This window comes from Manacus candei, unplaced genomic scaffold (assembly GCF_025592945.1).
Source record: "Manacus candei isolate 608988 ecotype Guabito, Panama unplaced genomic scaffold, ASM2559294v1 h1tg000023l, whole genome shotgun sequence".
NCBI classification, from domain to species: domain Eukaryota; kingdom Metazoa; phylum Chordata; class Aves; order Passeriformes; family Pipridae; genus Manacus; species Manacus candei.
The window spans coordinates 16495052-16522690 of record NW_026138071.1 but is presented as its reverse complement, the minus strand read 5'-3'; the positions used below and the strand labels follow the sequence as shown (position 1 = coordinate 16522690).

Genomic DNA, 27639 nt, shown 5'->3' with positions numbered 1-27639 from the left:
TAGCTTTGTCTTTTAGACGTAGTTTTTCCACTGCTGTGGTCACTTGGAATGAATACAGTGACTTGCTTCATCACTTCTTTTGTTCTCTGGTTCCTTGAGAAACATATCCATATAATTGCTTTTAGGGCTTGGAGCAACTTTCTAAGAATCATAAGGTGGCTGGAAAGTATATTTGGCAAAGTTATCAGAGGTCTTTTCTCAGAATAGAAAGGTGTTTCCGCTGGCTCTGAAGAGATGGCATGTACCTCTGACACAGGTGCATTTTGTTCTTTAATTTGTAGTATTGTTACTTTACCGCAGGATCTGCAGATACAGTGAGAGCAAAATTAGAATTCAATATACTTGTCCAAAAATGCATTAAAGTTGCCAGACTTTTACCACATTAAGGTGACAGTAATCAGCTGTACAAACACAGTATGGGGAAAAACTAGCTGCATTGCAATACCACAGAAAAGGATCCAGGAGGTAATCAGAAAGTTGAAGAAAAATCAACAGTATCCTGCTGTTATGAAAACAGGTAAAGTATCATGCTGGGAATATAATCTCTGCTAGCACTTGTGAACACTGTCACAGGGATCTGACTTCTGCAGTTCGTGCATCTCTTTCCAAACACTGATCGTTGTCTTGGCTTGTACTGTTTCTGTTGGTTGCTAAATGCTACTTATGTACCTGATTTTGAGCTCCACGTGTCCACGACAGTGTTATTCTTGAGAGGTTTTGTACCCTTTTTAGTGTTCACAGTGTCAACCTGAAGTGCAAAATGTTCTTTATTTGCAAATCCAACTTGTGAAGAACTAATACAGTCTTTCAGCCATATCATTCTGAGATGTTTGTCCCACACCACCATCATAATTTGTTTTGGTTTGTTTTTGTTTTCAGAGAGTCAGACTGTGTGTTTATGTTAATGAGTGATTAAGTCTCCCACTTTTTTACCCTTTTCAAGAATATGTGTTTGCAGTTTTGAAATTTTCAGTTTTAGATGGAATGCAATTTTTTTTCAGAATCTGCAAATACAGTTTCATAGTTAGTGTCATTGTCTGATCTAACAGGAAAATGCTGAGATGTGAAGTGCATCAGAACCAGTAATTCTAGGAAATAAAGCTACCTTCTGTCTTATTTCCTCATGGCTGGCAGCCATTGCTGGAAGAGGCCAATGAAGCATTTTTCTAATCTGCAATTATTATTCCTGATGTTTCCAAGAAGCCTCAGCTCTCTGGGAGTTTTCAATGGCTCTCTTCTTGCAGTCATGTTTCTTGCTTTTGATATCTTGAGCCACTCAGAAGTCTAATTCGTAATTATTCCAGATCCTTATTCCTCCATGGATATGTAACATGAGCTTCTGCACAACACAGTCGCTGTTTGAACTCCTGCTGAACCCCTCCCTGAAGATATGGTTCCCCAAACCAGAGAAATCCAAACCAGTGTTTCCACAGGGATAGGAAAGACAGACACTATCAGAAACAGAAAACAACTTGGTTTTGATAGAAATGTTCCTGGTATTTCTATGGTCTTCCCTGTGTTTCTTTTGTAAAAATGATCACACCAAAACAGCCTTGGCAGAATTGACCTCAGTGGCCCATTACATTTTCCTTAGGCTATACGCTTTATGAAATGTTTTTCTTAATCATGGTTTTTAAAGATTTAAAAGAAGCATTTCCTGAAGGTCAAAGAGTATAATGGAAGAATTCATATAACTAATCTGGATAGATGATAATTAAATAGCATTTCACTGATCCAAGTGAGAAAAATTTGTAGTCGTAATTGACATTTTACTGACATATAACATGTGGGCACAGATGCTTGGTTGTATAGAGTCAGGGTGAAAGCCAGGTTCATAAATGCCTCAAACACTCTTTAAGAAAGGCTGTTAAATGAACAATTATATTTTAGCACCTGTCATAGAGTCATTAATTATAACAAACTCATTTCATTTTCCATGTGACTTAAATGCTCTTGATTATATGTATCTTTAGGATGAAGTCATTTCACTGAACCAAACCAGAATCATTCTATGTCACTGAATTTAAAGTCTTTAATATACTATAGTGGCCTCACAATAAATTTTTTGAGTTACTTCAAATAAAACTGAAGAATAGGAGCAGTTGTCTCAAACTGAACACAAGACTTAACACAAGAAGTTCAAGCAATGAGCCTTAAGAAAGTGAACAGCAGTATCAGAGTAAAGGGTGCAAGCTCAATCTGTGTAGTTTGCAGTGAGTCACAGGGCACTGTCAGGTGAACATCAGCTACTAAAGGGTTGATTTGACCCATGCCTGGTTATCTCAGACTATGGCTTGGAAAATATACCATGCTAAGTGCCCTGCTAAGGGCTGTGAGATAGTACAAGAGGCTGTTCTCTAACATTTTTGTTTCTGAGCTGTACTAGTACTGCCATCAGGCTGTATGGAGGGATGTTTAGTGTCTCCATGGCTAATATTGCTGTTACTTAAAGGGGTGTAATTCCTCGTTTGAAAAGCTGCACTGAGCTTTGCTAATATATCTGGAAGAATATAGGTCATATCCAAGTTCAGGGCTCTTGGGGGGTGAAAAATGTTAAAATTCAGTGAAGAGTGTGTTTTCCCACAGGTTTATTTCATGAGCCTCAAAACCTGTTTCTTTAAAGGAATAGAAGTAGTTCCTTATTTTCTACTGCAGATGTCCTGATTAGTTAAGACCTACCATAACTTGATAGGTCTGTTTGCTGGGAGTATGATTTACCACATACAGCATATTTAATGACTATAACTACATCTACTCTTTGAGGACCACGCTGAGGGTGAGTTAGTCATGTACTGAATGCTACTGACATCAGTGGGACTGATGTTATAACAACTTCTCTCCAGTGTGAAGGAAACGTGATCTGTTTTTCAAAATGTACAAGATGAGACTTCTACAACTCATGGTGGGGAATACTGAATTAATCGAATTTTGTTTAGCTGCGCCGATTAGTTTTAATGAATTACAATTACAACCCCATGCAGCACTACAGGCTGGGGCAGAGTGGCTGGAAAGCTATCCAGTGGAAAAGGACCCAGGGGTGCTGGTTAACAGCCAGCTGAACATGAGCCAGCAGCATGCCCAGGTGACTGAGAAGGCCAATGGCATCCTGACCTGTACTGGGAATAGTGTAGCCAGCAGGACTGGTGAAGTGATTGTCCCCCTGTACTGAGCACTGCTGAGGCTGCACTTCAAATCCCGTGTTCAGTTTTGGACCCCTCCCTACAAGAAAGACTTTGAGGTGTTGGACTGTGTCCAGAGAAGGGTAATGAAGATGGTGAAGAGTTTAGAAAATGAGTCTGATGAAGAAGGGCTGAGGGAGCTGCAGTCTTTTAGCCTGGAGACAAGGAGGCTCAGGGGAGACCTTGTTGCTTTGTACACCTACCTGAAAGGAGGTTGTGGTGGGGTGGGTGTTGGTCTCTTCTCCCAAGTAACAAGCCGATTACTTGATGAGTTGAAATGATCTCAAGTGGCATCAGGAGTGGTTTAGATTGAATATTAGGAAAAGTTTCCTCACTGAAAGGGTGGTCAAGCATTGGAACAGGCTGCCAAGGGAAGCGGTGGAATCACCATCTCTGGAGGGATTTAAAAGACACGAAGGTATAGTATTTAGGAACATGGTCTAGTGGTGGACTTGGCAGTGTTTACAGTTGAACTCAATGATATTAGAGGTCTTTGCCAACCTAAACAGTTCTACGATTATCCTATGAATTGATGGTGTTAAGTGTGCTCAACTGCAGCTCAGCTGCAGCCATTGTGACTGGTTGGGGCTGCTTACATCACCAGTACGTCTTATGTTCTTTTTTTCTATATGCATGGGTTTAATTCTTGTACCAAGTGTCTGGTCTGAATATTCAAAAACATAGAGCAGTAGACAAAGTAAAATCTGATAATAACAGAGCCACTAAATGCTTAGCATTCCCCAGGGCAACATACTGGGCTTCAGTGAAAACATGAGTTTGTGATACACGTGGTAGTATCTGTTACACATTGTTTGTCTGGATTGGATGTTGTTATCTTGGATATACTAATTCAAGTTCTAGTTTGTCTTGTCAGGATAGTAGCAGTTTGCTTTAATGAATGTATGGATCTCTCTTCTTAATAATAAATTCTGCAAAAGATAATTAAAAATTTTCCACTTGGCTATTTATATAATTAATTTAAAATTGGTCTCATTATGCTTTACTGCTTGACAATAATCTGTATAATAGAAGAGACTTACTGTGCTCATGGCAGTGGTATTCAAAAGCTGTTAAGATATGCATTTTATATTAAAGGGAACATACTAAATATTGGGGGATTTTATTGCTTATAAAAATGAGATTAGAAATTAATTACTACTGTCAAACATTTAATAGGTAGGAGAAAGGAAACAAATAGTGTGAAATGTACTGGTCAAAGAAGAAATTAATGTCAAAATGACCACTGTATTGCACAATGCAATGACAACTTTTGCTTTTGTCATGAGAATTTGTAAATAATAAATGATTAAAGTGCACAATATTTAAGTGTGCTGACTAAGGGGAACCATGAAGCTCCTCAGACACAACAGAAGAATCTCACATCTTTGCATAAGTGATTCTCATCTGAATTGTGTTTCAATCATGTAGTTGAAATGGCCAGCTGATGGTATATGATTGTAGTCAGAAGGTACCCACATAACATAGTTCAGAATCATAACAAATAACATAATTTAGCTTTATTTTTTTGACAGGTTTCAAAGAAAATGTGAGATAGCGTGTGAAGCAAAACTCCTTCCATTAGGGAATGAGTGGAACTGAGTGGTAAAATCCTAGTAAGAGCTACAAAATTGGCATCTTTTGGAAGGAGAGAGAATACACCCAGTCTTCAGTTTAGATAACATAAAATATTACACAGTGGCCAGTTTTAATCTACATGTAATTAAAATTATTTTCCAGATGTTGTTAAGGGGTTTTCAGATACTGGAAAACCTTTTTCTTACTAAATATTGTGTTTTAACTTACATTCAGGAGTAACTCATGAGAAGTTTAATAGTTCCATGAAAGACATCAGTATACAGACTTAAAAAATTTAAAAAAGTTTTAAAAATTCTGTTCTTTGTTTCTTTTAGTTCAATTTTAAGATGTAGTATAAAAAATAACTCCTTCTTTGGTCGGACTATACACAGACCAGATAGATAAGGAGTTTAAAAATGCCCTGGTGAGTGCTTTGTCTTTTTAGTGGATAAACAAAACAGTGCATTCTCTGGGGCTGGGAGCCCATCCTGTTACATGTATGCTAAATTCATATATAGAATAACTACATGAATAATGAAGCCAAGTACATTGTACTCACATTCAAACATGTTGGAGAATTTAACTAGCAAAATTAATCTGCCTCAGCCTGAAGTTCAGACAGATAGTGGCATAAAATCAATGCATGTTCCATTTCTTTTAGCTTGTGTTTCTAGTGAAGTTTTGAAATTATGTTTTTCTGAAATGAGGTTCTAAATGTATGAATGAAGAAAGATGTATTTCCAAGAAGAAAGGCAAGTGGAAAAAAATCTAAGCAGATACCTTGAAGGAAACCATGATTCCTTCCTTTTTCATAAACTGTAATGTTTGGTGTGTTTCACATTCTCTCGTCAGGTTCTTTTTATTTCATATTGCTGGAAAACTTTTGACCCTTGATAAAAAGTATAAGCACTGAAAGGTTTTTGAGCACCATTTTTACTTTTAAAATTTTTGACTAGGTAAGTGATGTACTGATAAGGTCACTGTAGATTAGCTGACTGTCAAAATTTATCCAAAGGACTCCTGAACGTGAACACACTAGTGAACCCTTCTTCATTATCATTAGGATTATTACCAGTGTTTTCAGTGGGAAATATACTGTATTTCGCACACTTGTATAATTGTACCTACTTTCTCTTGCAAGAGGCTGAAGGATTCTTTTATGGTGTTGCACACATACTTTTAAAATCAAGTGAGCTGATACATTTGAAATAGTTTTGGAGTTCTCTCATATCTAGACTACAGTTACCAGGAGAGCATTGTTTTATATAGCTTAGTAATACTAAGAATTAACTTCATGTGGTTGGGAGAGAGAGAAATATTTGATATACAAAACATTTATATTTCTCCTTTGCTTGTTGCTTTACTTCTCTGGAAATGCTCTTGCCAAATAACAGGATGAGTTTCCTTCTGAGTCTCTGTAAAGTTTTGCTAGAAGAGATAAACTTCCTGCTAGTCTTCTGTCATGAGTACACATATACTTGGCACGCTTGGAAAACTGTCATCACAGTAAATAGAGACTTGGGAAAAAGTGTGTGGGGTGCTGGGGAAATGATGAGCTGGTATAAGAAGGAAAATAATGTAGATAACTTATATATAAAATAAAAAATGAATTCTGTGAGTCTTATTATCTTTTAAAGACAGTACTGTGTATTCCAAAGACCATAATAGAATCTAGATAGAAAGAAAAAAAATTGAGATCATTGCTGTATGCATTACATTTTGTGAATATCTTTGTAATAGAAAGACGAGAATGATCAAAATGTTGTTGTGTTAGAATAATAGATTTCTGACTCATGCACAAGACATTTTTTGTCTGTGGCCATGTTACATATGTGAGGATAGAGCTGAACTGAGAATTTAATTTATCACTATTTGTAAGACTTTAAAATGATGAATGTCAGATTTCAAGACATCTATGGGGAAACTGTAATTTAAAGGCAATATTTCACAATCAGAAAGCAAAGATTGGGTATTATTAGTGTTGCTATTTCAGAGAAATAGTTTTGTAAGATGATATGAAATGACCTGTAGAGTTTTTGCTGTTGCAGCTTTTTTTGTACCTACCCAATGGATAATGGTAATGTGACCAAAGAACAGTTGATATAAAAGACATGTCAACGAGTCTCAGATACTGCTAATTCCCTAGGGAAATGCATGTGTTTATAATTCCAGATAGTTTTGTGTCAGTCAAACTGGATATCAGAAATCTAATTATGACAACCAGAAAATCTCAGTAACTGTGCATAGACCAGGGTATTTTAAGCAATGAAAATGAAGTGAGTATCAGAAAACTATGAAATATCTGATCTTGAAGACCATGATGAAAGACAGTGCAAAATATTTTCAAAATCTAAAATGAAAAAAAAAAAATTTTCAAAAAAATAAAGTTTTAAAACTCTGCCACCTACACAGAAATCTAAACCCAGATGTGAACATCAGTTAAGAGTAAAAATCTGTGTAGTGAAGAGGTAGTTATGATAGATTCTTGCCTCTTTGTTCCAGACTTCCAGATGAGAACTATTGTATACAGAGAAAATTAATGCAGCCTAGCATATCTCTTTTTATTCCTTATAGCATAGCCTCTGTCCTATTAAGTGCCCATATATTTTCCATTAGGAACTGCAGGTTAGCAGAACAATTTTCTTTTTTTTACCATTGTCCAATAACTTTGCTTAACATATGACACAGTTGTTCCTGTTTTCTTTTCTAGACAATTTTGAATTTATAAACTTTTTTTTTTACTATCTTTAAGTATTGTACCAAACAGTTACACTAAGACACATTTTAATCATTACCTTTAAAGTGTTTAGCCATTATTTTTTTTTGATTTTCTGTAGCCCATCTGTACTAAATCCTGCAGATTTTATTACCCTTTTCCACCTTAAAGAGCAACAATATGCTTAGTCGGTATTTTCTCTATTGTCCAATATATAGTTGCCATTATATGTATACATTTAGAAAACACATGGCACATCAATTACAGTGTTTTCCAATACAGATTGAAATTCCATCAACTGTGGCCAATAATAATATTGCACTGGCTCAAACCCAAAGAATTCCATGTTTTGACTTGTGTATCTCAGTGCTAGTTTAGCATCATATATCCCAAAGGAATTTCTGTCTTCTTGTTTCCCCTCCCTTCCTTTCCTTCTCATCCCCTCTTCTTCACTGAAGATGTAGGATATAAAATCCTAGTAATATTGTGCAGAATCCACTGAAATACAATTGTGATACTGGTCATTTTCTTCAGAGGAGTTTTATTAATCAGGAAAATTAATGTTTCATGAGACATTGGTATTTGTAATTTTTTTTATTTCCAAAACTTCCAATGTTGTTGTTTATTTTTGTTATTTGCTTGAGTTTTACTAGAACTTTTAAGATGTAGTAAAATATAAAAGCACAAGTAAAGGACTGGGAAGTTTCTTAAGCCAAGTTCCTGTGTTCCAGTCTGAGCAGGAGAGTCTTAGCAGGGAAATTAATCTCCTGCAAGACAGTGTTGACGTAAGTCTCCGCTCAATTTGTGTGTGCATGTAAACAGGGAAAGTAAGAGAGAATAAAATAATTTTATAAATATTCTTACTTAGGAGAGGTAAAACAGAAAGCCAGGACTTGAAGGCCTGTACAACTGTTTTCACAGAGCTTTACCACATGTACTACAATAATCTAGTGACATTTGCCAGCTTTTCTCTCTGCATTCTTAATGAGTCACAATTCTCTTCAGTATTGTCTAGTTTTTCAAGCTTGGAGAAGTCAGTAGGTTAAGTTTGAGAGTGGGTTTTGCTGACGTCAACACGAAGAACCAAATTGAGGCTGTCCTACACTGCTCAGAGTGCAGTAAGCTTAATGCAAACCTGGTGTGGCAGCTGGGTAAAAAAGCACTCAGCCTGATCCTTGACAGTATCTATATGAAGAATGTGGGCACCCATAATTTAGCTCTTAAACCATTACACAAACATGGGTCTAACAGGTAGTATTATATATTAAGCATGACATGCTTGTGATAAACACTACCTTTTGTATGGCAGGCAATCACAGCATCTCCTCTAGCGTTTAACCTGTTTCTGGGGACATCAGACACCTGGACAATTTTATTAACTTGATATAGACAGTTAGATTTGGAGACTCTGCATGGAGATTAGAAACTGGTAAAAGGCATGCTGAGGGACTTATCCTCTCATTCTAATGAAAAGGCTATGGAAGCTATTCTGTCTTACATAGAACCTTGGAGGACGCTATTGCTGAAGTGATAGTGATAGTATAGATAGATTTCACATAATCCCCTCCAGTTTCTTATACATCAAGTTTGAATCCTTGCACTGTATACAGCCTTTATGGATTAAATTTAATCCAGCATCCAGCAATTTTCAATATTTCAATAAAAATCTTGTTAGGAGTTGGACAACATACATTGACTTCCTACTGTAAAAGGTTTCCTCTTCATGCTTTAGTTAATGATTTAATTACTTTACAAATTTCCAAAGCAGTGAACTGGTACAAGATATTGTACCCAAAAGTAAAATAACATTCTTGTCATAAATCCTACCTTAGATTTTTATATTTCAGACCTCTAAGAAGAGGAGGATGTAGAAGTATGAAGTCTTTTTTTTTTAATCTACTTAATTAGTGCAGAAAATAAATGGATGCATGAAACTTAGCTCTCCACTTGTTCTCTTATTGCTCAATAGGGGAAAGCCTCTGACCCCTTGCTTTACTATGGAAGCAAGACAGAAATTATGGCATTTAATGGATGAAAGCTTTAAGTGTCACACTTTGTTGCCAGAATTAAGGACCAAAGTTCGAAGTTTGGATGAATGGCAAATAAGTGAAAAATTGAAAAGCCTAAATGGTACAGTTGATTGGTAAATGGTTTCATGCACACAAATATCTCAAAGTAAATGGCAGGTTCAGTTAGAAGCTGATAGTAGCAGTTGGCTACCAAAGGATTTTAGAACGATGAGGTTGGATGCTGTATTTAGAGACTATTTACTCTATTTTCTCCTCCAAGGCAAGGCTAATAATTTCTAAAGTGTGTTTATATAGTCTTTTAAAAAATCTACCCTTAGAAACCTACTCCTTGTGATTCCAAGAACAGATTCCCTCAGCAATTAATGTGTTTATTACTTTCCATTGATAAGTATTCTTTTCACTGTTCAATCTTTATTACCACAACTTTCAGCCCTATAAGCTTTTTTGCAGTTTATTATTTCTTGCCCACAGGAATAAGTAAAATAATCTGTTTCCATAAATTACACAGCTATATTTATAATCTGTAATATTTTTAATTACGTTTCCTTTTCCTTTTCTTTAGGTTGGATTAAGTGTGACTTTCTGCCTTTACTCATATGAGATATTTTCTAGATTTCTGTTTCATCAAGGTTTAGTCCTGTATGTGTCAGCTGAATTGTGTTGCCTCAAAACAAGAAGCAGTGCCTCAGGTGAGCCCTAGGAATACAGAGAATGAGAGGTTGCTCTTCTGGACAATACTTCTTTTTGTATTTCCCAGGATCATGCTTGGTTTTTGTAAGACTGATAGTTTGTTTAGTGTATGATTCACTGCTACTTCCCGTGCATTTTCTGAAGAAATGCTGCCTACCCAATGGGCCAGCAATTATTCCCATTTGTGTGTAGAAGTTGGTATTTTTAACATACTTTTTTTTCCCTGAACATTTCTGCAGTTTGTCAAAGACATTAAGAAAAGCTTACTGGCTTAATATTTTTCTGGAATAAGCATATCACCTATCTCCATCCAAACTATTGAAGAAAACATCGAATAGTGCTGGCCTTCAGACAGCAAGATGCTTAGATAAATTATCTGTACACTTTGACAGAACTACTACTCTGACAGTATGGTTTACCCGTTATTTCTCTCACCAATATTTCAGCATTTTCATAAAGGTAATTTCTTTTTCCCATATGTGGTTGATCATGCATTTGTAATTTCTTTATCTTCCCTTTCTTTTGGTCCTCCCACCTATCTATCTTTCTACAGAGGTAAAAGAGCTCTTAACCCCAACCAGCAACGCCTACACATATCTTCATAGCAGTAGATATTTTAGCTAGAAAGTAGAAAATATCAACTGTCTGACACATACAGATTACTGGTTCTTAAATTTACCTCTTAATTGCCCACAGCTTTGAAATTAAACTAGGAAAAATAATTACATTTCTAGACTTCTGGCAAAGAGCTACAGATCACTAAGAAATATGTGGCATTAAAACAAGCAGAATAAAATGTTTTTAGTTCTACCTCATATGTAGTCTTTTGTCTTGAGACATAGTATTAAATATCAAATTACTTAACTATCTTACTTAACTATTAGCTATAAACCCTGAAGTTTGGGAAACTCAGGTTCTGAGAGCATTAAATCACTACAGGCTTTTGGTTCAAAAAGTCTTTGTTCGCACTAACTTATGCATGGGAGATGAAATAAAATAGGTTGCATTACATAGAATGAGCAGTGGTCATTGGCTGCAATGGGCAAACAATAACAACAATAATTGGAAAATAAATTGAGAAAAACAAATTCAGGTGTTTTCTGCTTGAGTTTCATCCAATGTTGGCAAATTAAATAAGATATCTCTAGGGCATCACTTAAATAGGCTTCTACCATTCTAATTATTCCTAAAAGGATTAGTCTGAAGTAAGAAATATGATGAAGCTTACCTATAGAGGACTTTTTAAAATTACTATAATGCTATCAAGCAAAAGACTTCCTCATTATAATTCAAATGCACCTCTTCAGTGCATTCTGTGTAGAAGGTACAGGTATAGCCTACAATTGACTAATGGGCTCTAATACTGCAATCTGCAAAAAGTTACATGCTGGGGAATTTTATTCATGTGATTTTTCCACTGAACTCAGGCTTCAGGCCTGAGTTGAGTTGATCTATCATATCTTTCTGTAATGCCCTCTGCTGAAGGGTTTGTGTGAATACTTATTTAATATGTAGACTTGATTTCTCAATATTATAAAGAAGAAGTCAGTGGGTAGTTGTTGTGTTGAATAGAACAAATGGTCAAACATGGCTCTTTGGAAGATGAAAACTAATGCAATTTCAAGTAAAGTCCTGAAATTCTGTTACTGTTTCCTATTGACATTTTCGTTCCTTGTCCTTTTTTTTTTTTTTGACAGCTCAAAAATTCCTTGTAGTCAAAGTAATTGCACTGCAGGAATTTCAACTCCCCCAAATGATACTTTTTACAGTGCCATACTTGAATGGAAGTCCCATGAACAATAATGTGCATTGGACTAGGCTCAGAAAAATATACTTTTAAGATGTGTTCTAGTTTCAAGACCAATAAACTGCTAGATAAAAGGTTGGGGAGTTCAGTGGAAACACATATTTGGTATAGCTTTTGCTGAGAATTTGGAGATTTTTTTTTTTCTTTCTTGTAACTTTCAGAATTTTACCACGAGCTACAGATAATCCCTCTAAATAACAGCAGTATAACAATATATACCCGTAATGTGAAACAGAAAGGAAAAGTGATTTTCAGCTTTCTGTATTATCAGTGAGTGAGCACACTTCAAAAAGCAGCAAATTATTTTGAAATGCTGAAAACCCAGAGCAAGAAAACTACATGAAGGAAATAGTAAACCTTGGCAGGCAAGAACAAGTAAGATCATGACTACAGGAAGATCTTTAAAAATATGACAACACTTTGCATACTGTTGAAGAAAGATCTTCAGATCCTTCAAGATCTTGGATAAAACTAGTTGTAATCTGATAAAGATAATTGTTTTCCTGATGCAGATGTATTCCTCTCTACTTCTCAAAGAAATAGGAATGAATACTGGGGGAATATGAAACTGAACTGACACAAAATAACTGGTGATGACAGTCTGATAATCTTCCCTTTAGATAGTTACTCCACTGTCGTGTCGAGGAAATAGTTGTATAAAGTGTGGGGATCACTTGCAGGATTCTATTAGACTAACCAAACTTGACACCATCACTTTGTTGTATAAGCACTATATATTAACTCTAGGAAGAGATTTTGCTTGTTCCAATAGAAAACACTAAACTGCTAGGTTTTCCTTTGTGAAAATACATATTAATGCAATATTTAGCATCTCTCTGTTTGTTATATAGCATTATTTTGTGAAAATATCATTAATTTAATAATAATTTGTACATAATATAATGGAAACTTTCATGGTCATATATAGCCTGACACATCCCAATGTTCCTTATCTGGCCTTTTCTGTACCCTTACACTGTCCCTCAAACTTAATTTGATGATGCCAGTGTTATTCACTTAACTGTGTAAATCTACTCCTCTTCTCCTCTCCCTCCAACCACTAATGGAATTGGAGAAGAATCCCAACCATCCTGATCCTACTTGTCCCAAATCAGGAACTCCACACACACAGTGCTTTGCAAGAAGCTGTAAAGGAGCTCCAGTGCTGGGACATAGGGAAGAAACTCGGCAGGATCTTTCCACCCTCAGCAGGAAGGGGGCACACGGTTCCAGAGTGTGCAGCTGCACACAGTGATGGCTTGCTGCTAGTTTGCTGCTGCTCTGGCTGAGTTCCATGTTTCCCGTCAAGACCTGTGCCAGCACAGCTTTGTAATGGGCCCTTTGACGTGCCCAACTGTGTCTCACCTGAACCCCTCATGACTCCCAGTTCACTGAGAGCCATGGTCAGCCGCTTCTGCTTTATTGCTTTGTTTACAGCCTGAGTTCGCTGCGGTTGAATTCTTCCTGATTTATGTCAGCGTGATGTCAGAGCAAGCTTTTCAGTTTGGATCTCTCTTGAAACCTTATCTTGCAAACAGTAACTGTTTGCTACTGTCACTATCTGAACTTGGTCATTTTTGTTTTCCTCACTGATGTAGCATTGGTTTGTTTCATGTAGTTGTGGTCCTACCAGCTGCAAACACCATATTCTGCTCCAGCCAATTCTAGGTTATTAGGTTATGTATGCTAAAAATTATAAGCAGTGCTTTAATTTGCATAGTTATATCCACACATCATCCTTAGTGAATAAAAGCCAGATTGTAAAATAATTACAATCTCTTGAAGTAGAGCCAACCTCACAGACCAGATCCATCCATCTTCATTAATTTGTATACAGTTTTTTTACCAGAACAAATTTTCTGAAGGTACTCGCATGGGAATGCTGAAACAGCTGCACAACTTTTATTTTGAAGAAAAAAAGTTGAGCCTCGGAACAGTGTGTTTTAGAGAGAGAGAGAGAGAGAGAGTGACTCTGCATTTAAGACTTCGACCAGTATGTGTAAGAAGTACTGTCATGGCTGGAATAATCTAACATATTTTTACCTGGGTAGCACTTGGCAAAGCTCCCCCCTTTTCTTGCACAGTTGAAAGGAATCCAGTACAATTCTGTGCTTCAATCAACTTAACTCCAGTTTTGCGCAGCCTGCTTGGTAGTGCACGGCTGTGCCTTGCTTATGTGGCCTCTATGGCCCTTTTCTGCTCCACTGTCAGAAAGAGGGAGGGAGGCTTCCCCCAGGACCAAAATACCATTCTGTGTGCTCTCTGCAGCACAGTAGCTAAGAACAAGTTTTCTGATTACTCACTGGGTTTTTTTGGAGTTATTTGCTGGAAGAAGTCTTTTTCCCCACTTTAAATGGATGATTGTGTTACAATCAAGAAAAAGCATCTCCAAAGACCAATTTTTAGGTAAGTGATGCTATTATTACTTTGAACTGAAAATGTTATGAACTTCAGTCCCTACGTCCTATTTGTTAACTTTAAGTTCGTATGCAAATGCACAAAAACTTGTTGAAGATGAAGAGTTTAATATTGCACAGTCTAGTAACATATTAGGTGATTTTGATTCTCAGAATATATTTTTTTCCACTTGTACTGAGACTTCGTAGAAGTTATTTTTCTTCTCCTCTCTGTCATCTGCATTCTCTAAAGTTTTGTGTGGGATTGTCTTTATTATGAAAGAGAAGCAGAGTAGCTTTTGAAAACTTTTTTTTGTGTGTTCTATTTTCCTACAGCTCTAAAGTCTCTCAGTGTATTCTGGAATTGTAAAACTTTAATAGTGGAACATGGTTCTTGGTTGGTTTATGTCTGGATGGTAGAGTTTTAATACTTGAAACGCTACATCTTTCAGAATAAAGTAGCTTGCTTGCTGGGACATGCAGACAAGTGCTTAAAGTATAATTAATCCGTAAGTCACTTCTGATAGGAGGGTTCAAGTTTAAAGAGCAATAAGTTGGAATTTTAGTGAGGTGGTTCTTCACAGCGTCCTACATATATTAATTTCATCTATGAAACATATTTCTGATTATTTTATATTTTGAAGTAAATTTTAAAATTCATTTACAGATCAGGATTAGATCAAATTTAGTTGTGCTTTCTACCTTGAGAGACCCCTTTCTTTCCTTTGTCAAGTCCTAGCTTCAGACCAAGCCACCTTGAGTGGGAAATAATGTTTCTCAAACTACTATGAATAAGGACGCAGTGGCTGTAAGATTAAATAAACCCCCAATAGTTCACACTTCTGCTTATGGCTGTTGACATCTTTGACAAAACCCCAACTCTTACTGGGGGAGATTAGTAGGACATTGTAACCACAGTGTTGATATACAAATAAATATAAGATTATAAATGGTCCCAGAGCAGATACAAGATTGTTATTTATTGGATCACCACTACTGATGTCATATATTATGGAAGTGCAGTAAGAGTTGGTATTGCAGCTCCAGAGTAAGTTCAGTCAGGTAGTTGTGCCAGGATTATGTCCTACTAATGTTACATGTGGAGAAATCTTTCAGTAGTGTTACAGTTACAGTGCAGAAAGAGAATCTGGACATTAGAAGGTTACTATGTAAGAGAAATGACTTTTAACCTTAAATTTGAATGTCCTGTGTGTATTTGCTATGCAATTTATATAGTAAATTAAATTAAACATTTTGTACTTTAATAAAGAGGAGCTAAAAACTTTTTTCACAGAAAGCTTATGACTGGCAGTTAAGAGACTGGATATTTTCCTCAAGGGATATCTTTTTTTTTAAATTTAATCGTTTAATTGAATATATTTCTGTTTAAACATCAATAACTATTTTCAGGGATCTGTGATAATTATCCCATAAGCTGTAATTTAAAAAAACCAAAATCTTTGAAATGCACGTTCTTCACAGTCTTTTGGGGCTATTAAAATTGCAGGTGAATAAATGCATATTTCCTGATGTGTTTGGTAATCTGCTGTAGAAATCTGCTGTAGCTGGTGTAGTACTGGATAGTCTGCAAGAGCTTTCTTAACAGATGTTTCCCTAAATTGTCTTGTGGGAGTGAACTTAACTCAATGAAATACAAGAAGTTTCAACATTTCTTACCAAATCCATTCCTGCAAATCAGTTCTAAATACAGAACGGCAACTAAATACTGCTGGCATGCTTAATCCGGAGCAAGAAAACCCCTAATATGGAAAGCCCCCAAAGAGTCCATGGCTCTTCAGTGACTCTTCTGGCAAAAGATCTCTGTAATACTACAGTAAATGCTTAAGAAACGTTTCCAAGGTCGCGACCAGCATAATATTTTAGGCAACTCAAACAGAAAGACAATCTCTGTATGTCATAAAGATTGTATCGTGCAGTAAATACAGATGCTATCCTACTGAATTAAAGAGCTGGGTATTTTTAATGTGTGTTCATTTTCCTTATGACTTCAGAAAATATTTCTCTAGTGAAAAAGTGTTCTTATGCAAGAATTATGAAGACTTAACTCAGTCCTTTTAATCCTGTTATTTTCTGTCCATGTAGGTGAAATGGTTTTACTGGGCACAAATCTTATGTCTAGGTAACTGAGTCAGCAGTCTATCAAACATTTTCCTTGAAAAAAAAAAAGAAAATATAAAATTACCAAAGTTTTTTATATATTTATATTTACCCATGTTTTGACTATAGGCAACACTAATTATAGTTACTCTTAAAACCCAGGTCTTGGGAACTATGTTAGAACTTAGTAAGTACCTATGAGTTTCTTTCTACTTAGCCTAGTTACATTTACGGTAGATCTGTACTTTTACTTGAGTTGCCCTACCAGTAATGTAAAAATTAGGTTAAGTATCTATCCTAAATAATTCTTTCAATATTACTAATACTCTACAGAAGAGTAGGATAGGTATTATGTTTCAAGATGGAAAACTCAATAACAAGAAGATATTTCTGACTTATTTACAATTTTTTTTTAAATTCTGAATTCATGAAGAAATAAAAATTTAGAAAAAAGTTGGTAACCAAGTGTATTTTTGGTACTTGCTACCCAGTAGTGCTTGGGAATAACTAAAAAATTCATTCAGAAATATAACTGTGTAAAGAAAAAGCCAAGCTTACGAATCACATTTTACTGATTACTAAAGCACATCAATTTGGATAACATTTTTTAATTGCATCAGAAATGACTGCCAAGTACTTAGAGATTCCTGCATTCATTAATATCAAAAGAAGAGTCTGCTATATGCAAAGATATATTTCAACAGAACTTGTAGCTTGGATATTCACTGGCTATTTTAAAGCTAACATAAATTACTGAGGACATTCCATATTTTTATTAAGAACAGCATCTTGAGCGTATTTGCTATGACTAGAGATGGTGAAATTAATTCAAACAATAAATAAATCAGCTTTATCAAAGAAAGCAGTGGGAGCTGCATAGCTTCTACATTTAAAATTGAACTGAATAAAACCATCCAAAATATGCTTTAAAGAACAAGTCCTTCTCTGCCAACTGCTTAGATTGGATGACATAATAGGTGTTTTAGTTTCAAATTTCTATGAATTCTGTTAACATAAGAATCTACACAGTGATTAATCAAAGGTTATACTGAAGCTAACATTTTTCTGCACTCTGCTTCAGTCTTTAGGGAATGGGTTGGGTTGTATGATTTTGGTCTTCCTGGTCTTGTCTGTGAATGGAAGCAAAAGGATCAAAGTGTCAGAAGACAAGTTGTTCTTTGAGTATCTCTGCCATGGTAGGATCCAAGAAAGCCTGGAATTAGTTCAAGAAACCCGTGGGCTTTGAGATTTCCAGATCAATGACAGCTGGATAATAACAAAGAATTTGTCTTTGCTGTATAATGTCTTTGATTTAAGGCTCTTAGTGTGTTTAAAAAATATTAATGCATTACCTTCAAAATACCTCTCCTTTGTTCTGCCCATTTTCTGTGGTTTCATGCAATTTTGGATCAAGGGTTTTCCCTTAGAGCAGTAGGAACAGGAAAATAAGGGGTTATGGTGCTGAAAGCTGGAGAAAGAATAAAGGTGAAAAACATTAGTTTTCCTGCTCCTCCAGGAGCTCTGTTGTTATCTTCTCTATGGTGTCTGCATAAGAAAAGAGGTTATTGTATTGTTACTCTTGTTCCAGTTTCTTTGTTAAGAAATGTATGTTAATGAATATGTATCAATATTGTATTAACACAAGTAACTTGGCTGGATCTCTCTGTAACTTTGAATTCTCTTTTACTAAGAAAATGATCCAGTCCAGTCCTTTGGTCTCTTGCTTCTAGTCCTTTAAAATATATATAGCTGATTAATTATTTTATTTGATACTAAGATCAGGTCTAAAACCTAAATGCCATTGCTTACTGTAATCCACTGGCATGGCCCACTATTCCAGCATGATAATTTCACCACCATAGAGCTATTACATAGTGTACAGTATATTGTAAAAGTTTACAAAGAGCTAATTTCCAGAAAATGTTTATACTACTGTAATTTGTGGTAAAGAATAATCCATATCAATAACTTTAGAGTTTTAATAATAAATAGAGTAAATAATAATAAAATATAGAAACAGCATATTCTGCGACTTCTAGATCTTATAAGGTTTTGGCAGAGACTCTTTTCCTCTTGAAAAAATATACTGACAAATATTTTCTAGCAAAAAATAACCATCAGCATAATACCCTTACATAGCTTTTCCTTTCTTTTCTTACTTTTTTTTTTTCCTCTCCTGAATGCTCAATATATTCAGCAGTTTTAACAAGTACAAGAGATACATTCTCGTACTATGCCAATGCCTTATTTTTTTTTCCCTATTTGTGAGTTCTATCTTACCCTCTTTATCCTCTGGCTTCAGTGTAACATATACTGAACAGGAATATTTGTTTTTTGCATAGGTATAGAATCTGTTGACACCTTTTCAATTTGTCTGTAGAAAAGGTACCAAATCATAATAACATATGAAGAGGAAGCAACTTACTCAGTAAACAAGAAAAGAATTATGTGCCTGTGGGCAGCCTGGAAAGTAGCAGATTTTAGCTGCTTAGAAGTTGTTTTTTTTTAAAAAGGATATTTTCTCCCTTTATTTGTAGAGGCCTTCAAGTGTCTCCAAATTACCATCATCTTTATAAATTATGTAGGGAATAAGCAGATATATAGGAAATTTTGAGGTGTTTATGTTGAATTGCACACTGCAATTACTCTGCATATACATTATATTTAATTTTTGCTAGTGATAACTTAATTGTAAATCATTGTAGCATATTAATTTAATGAATGACAATTTATTCCTGTGGTGTAGGAGGAAGGTGGGCAAGGAAGAGACGATGCAGTTGTCCTTTGCTTCTTGCTCTATGAAGAGGCTGGAATATAAAAACACAGTGTCACAAGAAGATCCTGAGATCAGTCTGTTTCTTGATTGCCCCTTGCCCTAATGGCAAAGTTTGCTGCAACTTCTGCAAAGCTACACATAGTTCATAGTCATGACCATCCTGTTAGTGAGGTTGCTAAAGGAATTTTCTGCCTATGTACTTCCTTCTACTTCTTCCTCTGTGGTTTTAATGGCTTACACTGATGGGTAAATGCCCCAAAATATTACATAGTTTTGTTGATTTAAACAGTCAATATTTTTTTTAAAATGGCAGTACCTCAGAAGAGCTGACTTACAGATGCCATTGAGAAAGAGGGTGGTGTAAAAAAGCAATAATAAAAAACTGGACTTTAGGAGGAGAACTGAGAGGACAGGAGCATGTGCTCCTACCCTGATGAGAAGCTATGAAAAGGGAATTTGATCAAAACAATAAGGGAAGACATTTTTGAGAAGTATCCAGGACGTTATGAAGCATGTGAAAAGTTCTTAGAAATTCAGACTAATAAAATACACTGGTTTTGACAGCTATGAGACTTCTAGAAGATAGTGGAAAGAAAGATAAAATGTAAAGGAATATAAAAAAATGGACAGCAGGTGGTATTTTGTTAATTAAGAGGGCAGGAGAGACAGTAGGGGGAAAAACAGGGAGAATCCAGTTTTCAGACAGATGATACACTTTTATTCAATAGATAGATTGAAAGGAGGCAGAACCAAGCATCTTAGAAATGCAAAAGAAAAGGAAGTGTCTTACAGTTGCTTTTGTAACTTAAAACTGTTCAGATATGTTTGAACAGCCTTGCATATGTTAGTATTCAGTGCATTAATCATACCAGAAGAAAGTGAATAAGTACATTTTAGAAATTTTAGCAAGAACAACCTTAATTAAACGAATTAAATGAATTGGTACTATGTTATAGCATAGCATGGTTTATGACAGAGGTAGCTTGGCCATAACCAGATTGAGATGGGAAATTAGAAGAATGTTTATATCCATGCCAGTAATGCTAGATTACTAGATCCCCCACCTGTGATGGGGGAAATCCTTACTGGTTTTGAGAACAGACTTATGAAAAGGACCATTTGTTCTGGGCCTTTCAATGGCTGAAAACAAAAGGTTTTGATGGACAAGAATGATTGCTTTTTTTTTTTTTTTTTTTTTTTTTGTAGATTTTGGTCTACTAAACTTGCTGACTTAAGGCAGTTGATTAATGAGGGCATGTTTGTTTATTTAGGTGAAATGCATTTTGTTTTATATGGGAACAGACCATAAGAAAAACAATATTGCCTATGTATCTTAAGCCTTTTCTAACAACTTTCCCTTTACTTTGTTCCTACTTAATCAAGAACTTCTTTAACACCTACTTGTTTAACACTAACTTTCATTGTAGCCATCTGAAGAGGAAACGTTAAAGTGAGAATTGATGTGCATTCAGAGATCAATAGTGTCATCCACAAGGATTATTTTAGTTTAATTCCATAAGGAATAAAAGTGTCATTTGCATGGTTTGGAAGGACAATCTTGGGGAAGTCAGGTTATGCCTCAACAAGGAGGCAGTTTTTCAGATAGTAGCAGATGAGCAGCAGCAGATGATGTGTAGCTGGTTGCTTCTCAGAAGAGTTAAGAAGAAAAGAGTGTAACTTCTGTTCCTGAAGAAGCAGGAGTGATGAGCAGTAACTGCACAGCTGTTACCTGGCTTTGTGGTAGTACTGCTTTGAAAGGAGAGAGCAATGAAGAAGGTACCAGAGAAATTTCAAAAGCAGGCAGTGACTCTCTTGGACATCCTAGAAAACAAGAAGGTCAACAGACAGCAAAGAAACTGAATTCGAGATCTGAGGCTGAATGAATTTTTTCCCTGGTGAGGAAATTTTTTTTTCTTCTACCTTTCTCTGAAAAGTCAAGAATGAAAGTATATTTTATTCTGGAGTGTAGTTAAATTATTCTGGAGGCAGATTGAAGAAGTAAATAGGAGAATGAGAACAGAGTATGTCAGGAAGACATGACATTTAAAAGATTTTTTTTTTTTTTTTTTCCCTGTCGTAGACTTAGTATTTCAGTACATTCTGTATTTATTATATTTTGGCTCACCCTTAAGGACCTATTGGATAATGTAATTTCAAATAGTTTTTCCAAACCAAGGGAGAACAGTAAGAAGTAATCAAAAAAAATATTCTGTTTATTACTGGATACTATGGGAATCTCAACTTCTGAAATGTTTAATTTTCCATTAAACAAGCTTACACTTGCAAGCATTCATTTTAATTCTTCACAATTTCTCCTTTTATGTACATTTGAATGCACATAATAGAAAAAAGTGATAGAAACTGTCTACCCACATAAGAATAATAATTATATGATTTACTTTTCAAATTAATCTGAAGGTGAAAACAGGAATTGGCAAGACATTAAAAAGAATTTATATTTTAAATATTTCAAACTTTCTGACATGACTGTGCTTCCTTACGAGACAATAACGACAAAATCATGAAGAAACAGCAAAACCAAAATAAGGACTGAGAAATAGTTTTTATAAAATTTTATAAAACTATTATACCAAATTATTTTCTGAGTTATCCATTCAAGAATGATTTTAAAGTTGTTTTAAAAATGTGAATTTGGGTCACCTTTATAGACAACTGTGTAGGCTGCATTGGCATAAACTTGTGATTTTCTGAACTCAGCTACTAGTGTGCAAAAATGAATTTGTTGGTATGTTCTCTGATAAGAACTTAGTTGGCCATTGCAACACTACATTTAAATTGGTACCACTTGACTTTATATTCTTTTTTGGCAATCTGTTTTTATTCAAACCGTGGAAACCTGAAATTCAGCAGGAAAGAGGGGTGAATACAAAGGGCTTCATGAATAATACAGGATCATCTAGAAATAATTACTTGACTAATACAAGCAGTTCAGTTATGTTACCCTTAATTAACATCTTAACTAGTATACATAAATTTGTAGTTACATGTTAATAAAATCCTGGCCTTTCATTTATGTATTGTGGTCTCAGGGTAAAATTAGCCTATCCAATGTAAAACTAACCAGACAAATGTAGATTTTCTTCTTGTATCAAACATAACTCACTTTCATCTTCTCTGTATGTCTCTGCAAGATATTATGTTGTGTTGGGGAGACTTAAGAAAATTTTTATTTTTAACAAGATATGTGCATGGAAATTTAGAAAAAGAAATATTTTCCATTGCTTTGAAATTATGACTATAATATTAGCAGACATAAGTCAGGAATGTTTGAGCAAGCAAAGAAATTGAAAATTGTGGAAATATGATTTATTGATGAAATATTTGTAAAAATTTTATCCATAGTAAATTACTCTAAGAAGTGCATTCTGAGCATGGATATTTCTAAATCATTATGCTATTATAAAAAAGCATGCCCTCAATTTATTAATCTTGAATATTATGCTTTACCATAATAAGAGTAAATCCAATATTGTCTATTACTAGTTTATTTACTGTTACTATTTAGTAAGATCGGTCCAGACTGAGACCCTTTTATGCTAAGTGGTGTACTGATAGTGACTGTTAGTGCACTTTGATAATAGATTAATAAAAAGGGAAAAATATTAGTAATGTCATCAGAAGGAGAAGATAACTCAGGGGGATTGCCATGGATGGATGTTCAGTGAGTTAAGGAGAGGGAAAGTCAGGCATGTAGCTGATGCTGAAAGTGAAGATCAGTTTATAGTTACAAATTGAGGAGGAGTCAAGCCTTGTTGGCTTTAAATTGAGGTGATAACTGCATACTGGTAGTGGGAGGGGAAGAGACCTGGGTTTTGGGAAAGGTTGAAGAAATAGCTGGTGATTTTGAGTTGGAAGGGACATAGAAAAGGGGACAAGTCAGACGATGGGGCATGGAGGAAGCAAGTTAGGGTACGTTTACATTGTGAGTTAAGTCTGAAAAATCTCATCCCCTTACCTCCACAAACCTTGCAATGGAGACATGGTTTCTCCAGTGCTGTGTGTGCCCATTGCTGCCTTGGGAGCCACTGAGGTGCCCCACAAGCTTGCACCAATGCAGGGCTTGGGATGACTGGATGGTAACTTTTGCAACTGTCAAAAAGGTTTTGAGCGTTGCTGCTTCCATTCCAAGGTCTCTCCCTGCTACCTCAAATTTCTGTACTTCATCTATACCTTTTTTCCAAGTCAGAAGTCTCTTTATAATTCATAATCTTTAATGTGGCTGATGGTTATTTTCCTCTTTAATGTAAACAGTTTTGTGAAAGTACCCTTTCAGAGAGATTTGTGTATCCCATCCTCACACATTATTTACACTCATGCTTCTATTCTAACAGCTGCTGTTATCTGGCCCTTTTGCTCTAGATGGATGCTCAGAGCTGCAGATTAAGAGTCAGATTTTTAAATAAAGGATATCAGCGTCAGAATTGAACTTGTTATTGATTGTGGTGAATATGTAAAAATATACACTCATACAAAACTGAGTGACTTTAGTGGCAGAGGAACACTTAGAAGCTGGATAGGAGTTTTGGGAATTGAGAAAGGGAAGATGATGAGAAACTTTATGAAGCAAATAAAAATGAATAATGTGAAGCAAAAAAAAAAGAAGACAGAAAAGGAAAAGAGGAAAATAAAGACAAAGCAAAATTAAAAGAGGAAGAGAATGAGTAGCAGACTATAATGAGTAATGTGGAAATGTAAAGATAAGCAGGTGGTGAGCTGACAAAGAAATTAATGAGAATATGGTCATTTGCAGTTTTACATGCTTACTTATCCCTTAATATACTAAAACATAAATTGTGGTGATTACTTCATGTTATCTGTAGGTAGACTACAGATAGTGACACCAGTGAAGTATATTAAATATTTAATGTTACCCTGATGGTCTTCTTGGGACACTGCTGGTGTGCTGCTTTGTACTATTCCCAAGCAAACTTTTACAAGGTTAATGATGAATTCAATAAACATTACAATATCAGTTGTTGAGTCATTTTCCAACTGGCATGAGTGAGCTTTGTTGTATTTCTCATTGTTAGAAATGCCTGACTATTTAAGGTACTTTAAGGGATCTGAAAAATCCACTCATGAAGCAGATTCTGCTGGGGTTGTGAGTTTTTTCAGTTTACAAAAATTAAGTAAAGCAATTTACTGATCATCAGAAATACAGCTTTCATCCAGACCTTCGTCTGGTATTTGAAATGTTGCCCAACACAGAGAAATTAAGTCTAGTTCTGAACTTAGGTGGCAATTAGAGACATGATTTAGTGGGACTTGGTAGTGTTAGGTTTACAGTTAGACTCGATGATCTTAAAGGTCTTTTCCAACCTAAATGATTATTTGATTCTTTGATTCTATTCTTGTGTATGGCCATTCTGCATGTTGAAGCTCAAAGGTTTCCAGTCCAGGTTCAGACCTTAAAGAGTGTTGCTCTTGCCATGCCGTGGTGATTGCTATAGACTTTATGGGTAAATGTTTGCATTTTTTCAGAAAATTAGTTTGATTTCCTGGTGGCATCAACGGTGAAGCAGTTTGTGCTGAGCTGATTTCCCTTAAATTATTAACTCCTTAACTCTAGAAAATCTAGCTTTCACCACCAGAATAACAGGTCCTGTTAACATCTCATCTGCAAACTAGTAATGTTTTCTTGCAGCTTTGGACAGACACAGACTAGAACTTTTGTTTTATGTAAAACAGGTAAAATGCATTGGTGTAGAACTAATGTATTGCACTAACCTTCTCTATTGATAATGGTCAATTACAAGTAATTGTTTAAACATTGTTGTGAACTGAATTAATAGCTTAATGCTGGAGAAAGTATTTCAGCACTATAACATGTTTCATAGAAATTAAAATTAAATTAATATTGTAACTGAATAACCGTGATGTTGTTTTTAAATAATTAACAGTATTTTGCTGTTCTTTTGAATAGAAACAAATTACTGAGTTCCTATAAGAGTGCATATAGATTTTAAACAATTTTCAGCAAGACTGATCTAGCCAGAATGATTGCCCCTTCAGGGCCTAAATTAAAATGTACTGTTGTGTTACCAGGTCTCCCTTTTTACATTCCATCCTCTTGGAATGTGAAAAACAGCTTTAATGATTCTATTACCTGATGTAAAACCAGACTATGTAAAGGTTTTCTTAGGAATCCTGAGGTCTGTGCCTTGGCACAGTCTAAACTCCATTCTGCTCCTGACTGCTTCCACGTCCTGACTCAGCTTCTCTGCATATTCTCCCAATATCTGTGCACTACAATGAGACATGCTGTAAAAACATGCCCTGTTTGAAAAGTTAATTTCCTAAGTTTATGGAGGAGTAGCTTCTCATCAACTTTGAGGCTGCCTCACCTTGAATATTGTGGCAGTTTTGGGTACCACAATATAGGAAAGATATTAAGCTGTTAGAGGGTGTCCAAAGGAGGGCAACAAAGATGGTCAAGGACCTTGAGGAGAAGCCAAAGAGGAGAGGCTGAGGTCACTTGGTCTGTTCAGCCTGGAGAAGAGGAGACTGAGGGGAGACCTCATTGCAGTTACAACTTCCTTGTGAGGGGAAGAGGAGGGGCAGGCACTGATCTCTTCTCTGTGGTAACCAGAGAAAAGATCTGAGGGAATCGTCTGAAGTTGTGTCAGGGGAGGTTTAGGTTGGATATTAGAAAAAGGTTCTTCACCCAGGGGGTAGTTGGGCACTGGAACAGGTTCTCCAGGGAAGTGGTCACAGCACCAAACCTGACAGAGTTCAAAAGGTGTTTGGACAATGCTTTTGTCCTGTGCAGAATCAGGAGTTGTCCTGTGCAGAATCAGGAGTTAGACATGATGATCCTTGTGGGTCCCTTCCAACTCAGGTTATTCTATGATTCCTTTCTATGAATTTTGTCCTCCAGGTGGTGTTTCTTAAATTTCTACGGTTTATTATTGTTTTCCTTTTCAGTCTGTGGTATATCCACATCTTTGTTCAAACTGTGATTCCTCAAATAGATGGATTATTCCAGCCACAAATTATTTAGGGCCTAGTTGTTGGAAAAATATCTTATTGTGTACAGAAATTTCTTTAAAATCACCTTAGCAAGACTTGCATTTTTGTGCTATCATCCATCCATACTCATGTTGTCATTTTCAATATAGTTTCCACATTACTTTCTGCATTGCTGCTGCTTTATCAATTGTCTCCATCTTCCTTCTATAATATTTTTCAATTATGTATTTTAGATGTTATATTGTCTAGTAAGGTGCATTACTCCAAATGAAATATTTACCTAACCTCCTAGGTACCTGCAGCTTTATCCATTCTGGTGACTTCCACAATATCTTACCACTGAGCTTTATTTCTTTATATAAGAGAATATGTGAGCTGGTGTCTTATGGTACATAGTTTGAAATGTGTTCCTTCTTTAGCAGTGAAACATTGTTAATTATTTATTCAACCAGACATATCCTCATCTTAGGTAATTCCATCAAAGTTGTATTTACTTTCTTTCTTTATGAGAGTGTCTCATTAGGACAGCATGAAAGAATTTATTAAAATCAATATATTACATAAGCACTTCCTCCTTACACATTGGACCACTTAGTTAAGCAAAGAAGAAAATAAAAGCATTTAGACATGATTTGCTTTGGACAAATTCATTTTGGCTGTATTTGATTATTTTTAAACATGTATGCTTTTACGAATGGATTTATTAACTATGAGATTTGTTTCTTTCGGTGAATCTCAAGTAAATGGACAGATATATTTCCCAGGTTCTTCTTTACCTCCTCAAAGATAGGTACTATGTGCCTTTCCTCAGCCCTCTAACAAACCTTCTCTATTAGTTTGTGAAGCTCTAACTAATGACTGAGAGCAAGATTCAGTTAGTTCCTTAAGCATATAACAGTGAATTTCATCAGGCTTTACCTATGTAAGTCCATGCTGGTTTCATTCATTTTATGCCTCAGCCTCTCTGATTTAATTCCCATTTGTACTGTGTTTCTTCTGCTCCTTCCTTTTTCCTTCCTTTTCCTGTACCTGTAACCTCCAAAGATTTCAACATTTTAAGTAGATTTTTTTTGCACTTTCCTGTCATATTTTTATTATTGTGCATAAAACTAAAATATTGGCCCCTTATCCCTCTCCTTCTGTGAATATTTCTACTTTTTGAAACAATTGTCCTTCCTATATACTTTATGTGCTCTGCCTTATTATTTCACCAAAAAAAACCTCAGAGCTCTTGTCTCATTATCTTTCTGTGCTTTTGGCATTTTCTGTACTTCCTCATCTTGGTAATATTCTGTTAATTTGCTTCATTTGGTCTCTGTGGTAGTCATTTAATAAAGCTACATCTTCCCAAAGGCTCTGTAT

General features: G+C 35.5%; 1 protein-coding gene across 4 annotated transcripts in view; it reads left to right on the top strand.

Annotated features, from left to right (window-relative positions):
- Positions 1-27639, top strand: part of PDE1A (phosphodiesterase 1A) — a 151216-nt gene that overhangs the window by 25528 nt on the left and 98049 nt on the right. The window contains exon 1 of one of the 4 annotated variants that reach the window (XM_051787688.1): positions 13880-14403. The exons of the other annotated variants lie outside the window; for them this stretch is intronic. Coding sequence (XP_051643648.1) covers positions 14351-14403 — 53 coding nt within the window. The 5' untranslated portion in view covers positions 13880-14350. Of the gene's footprint in view, positions 1-13879; positions 14404-27639 lie in introns of those variants that run through there. 4 annotated transcript variants of the gene reach the window in all.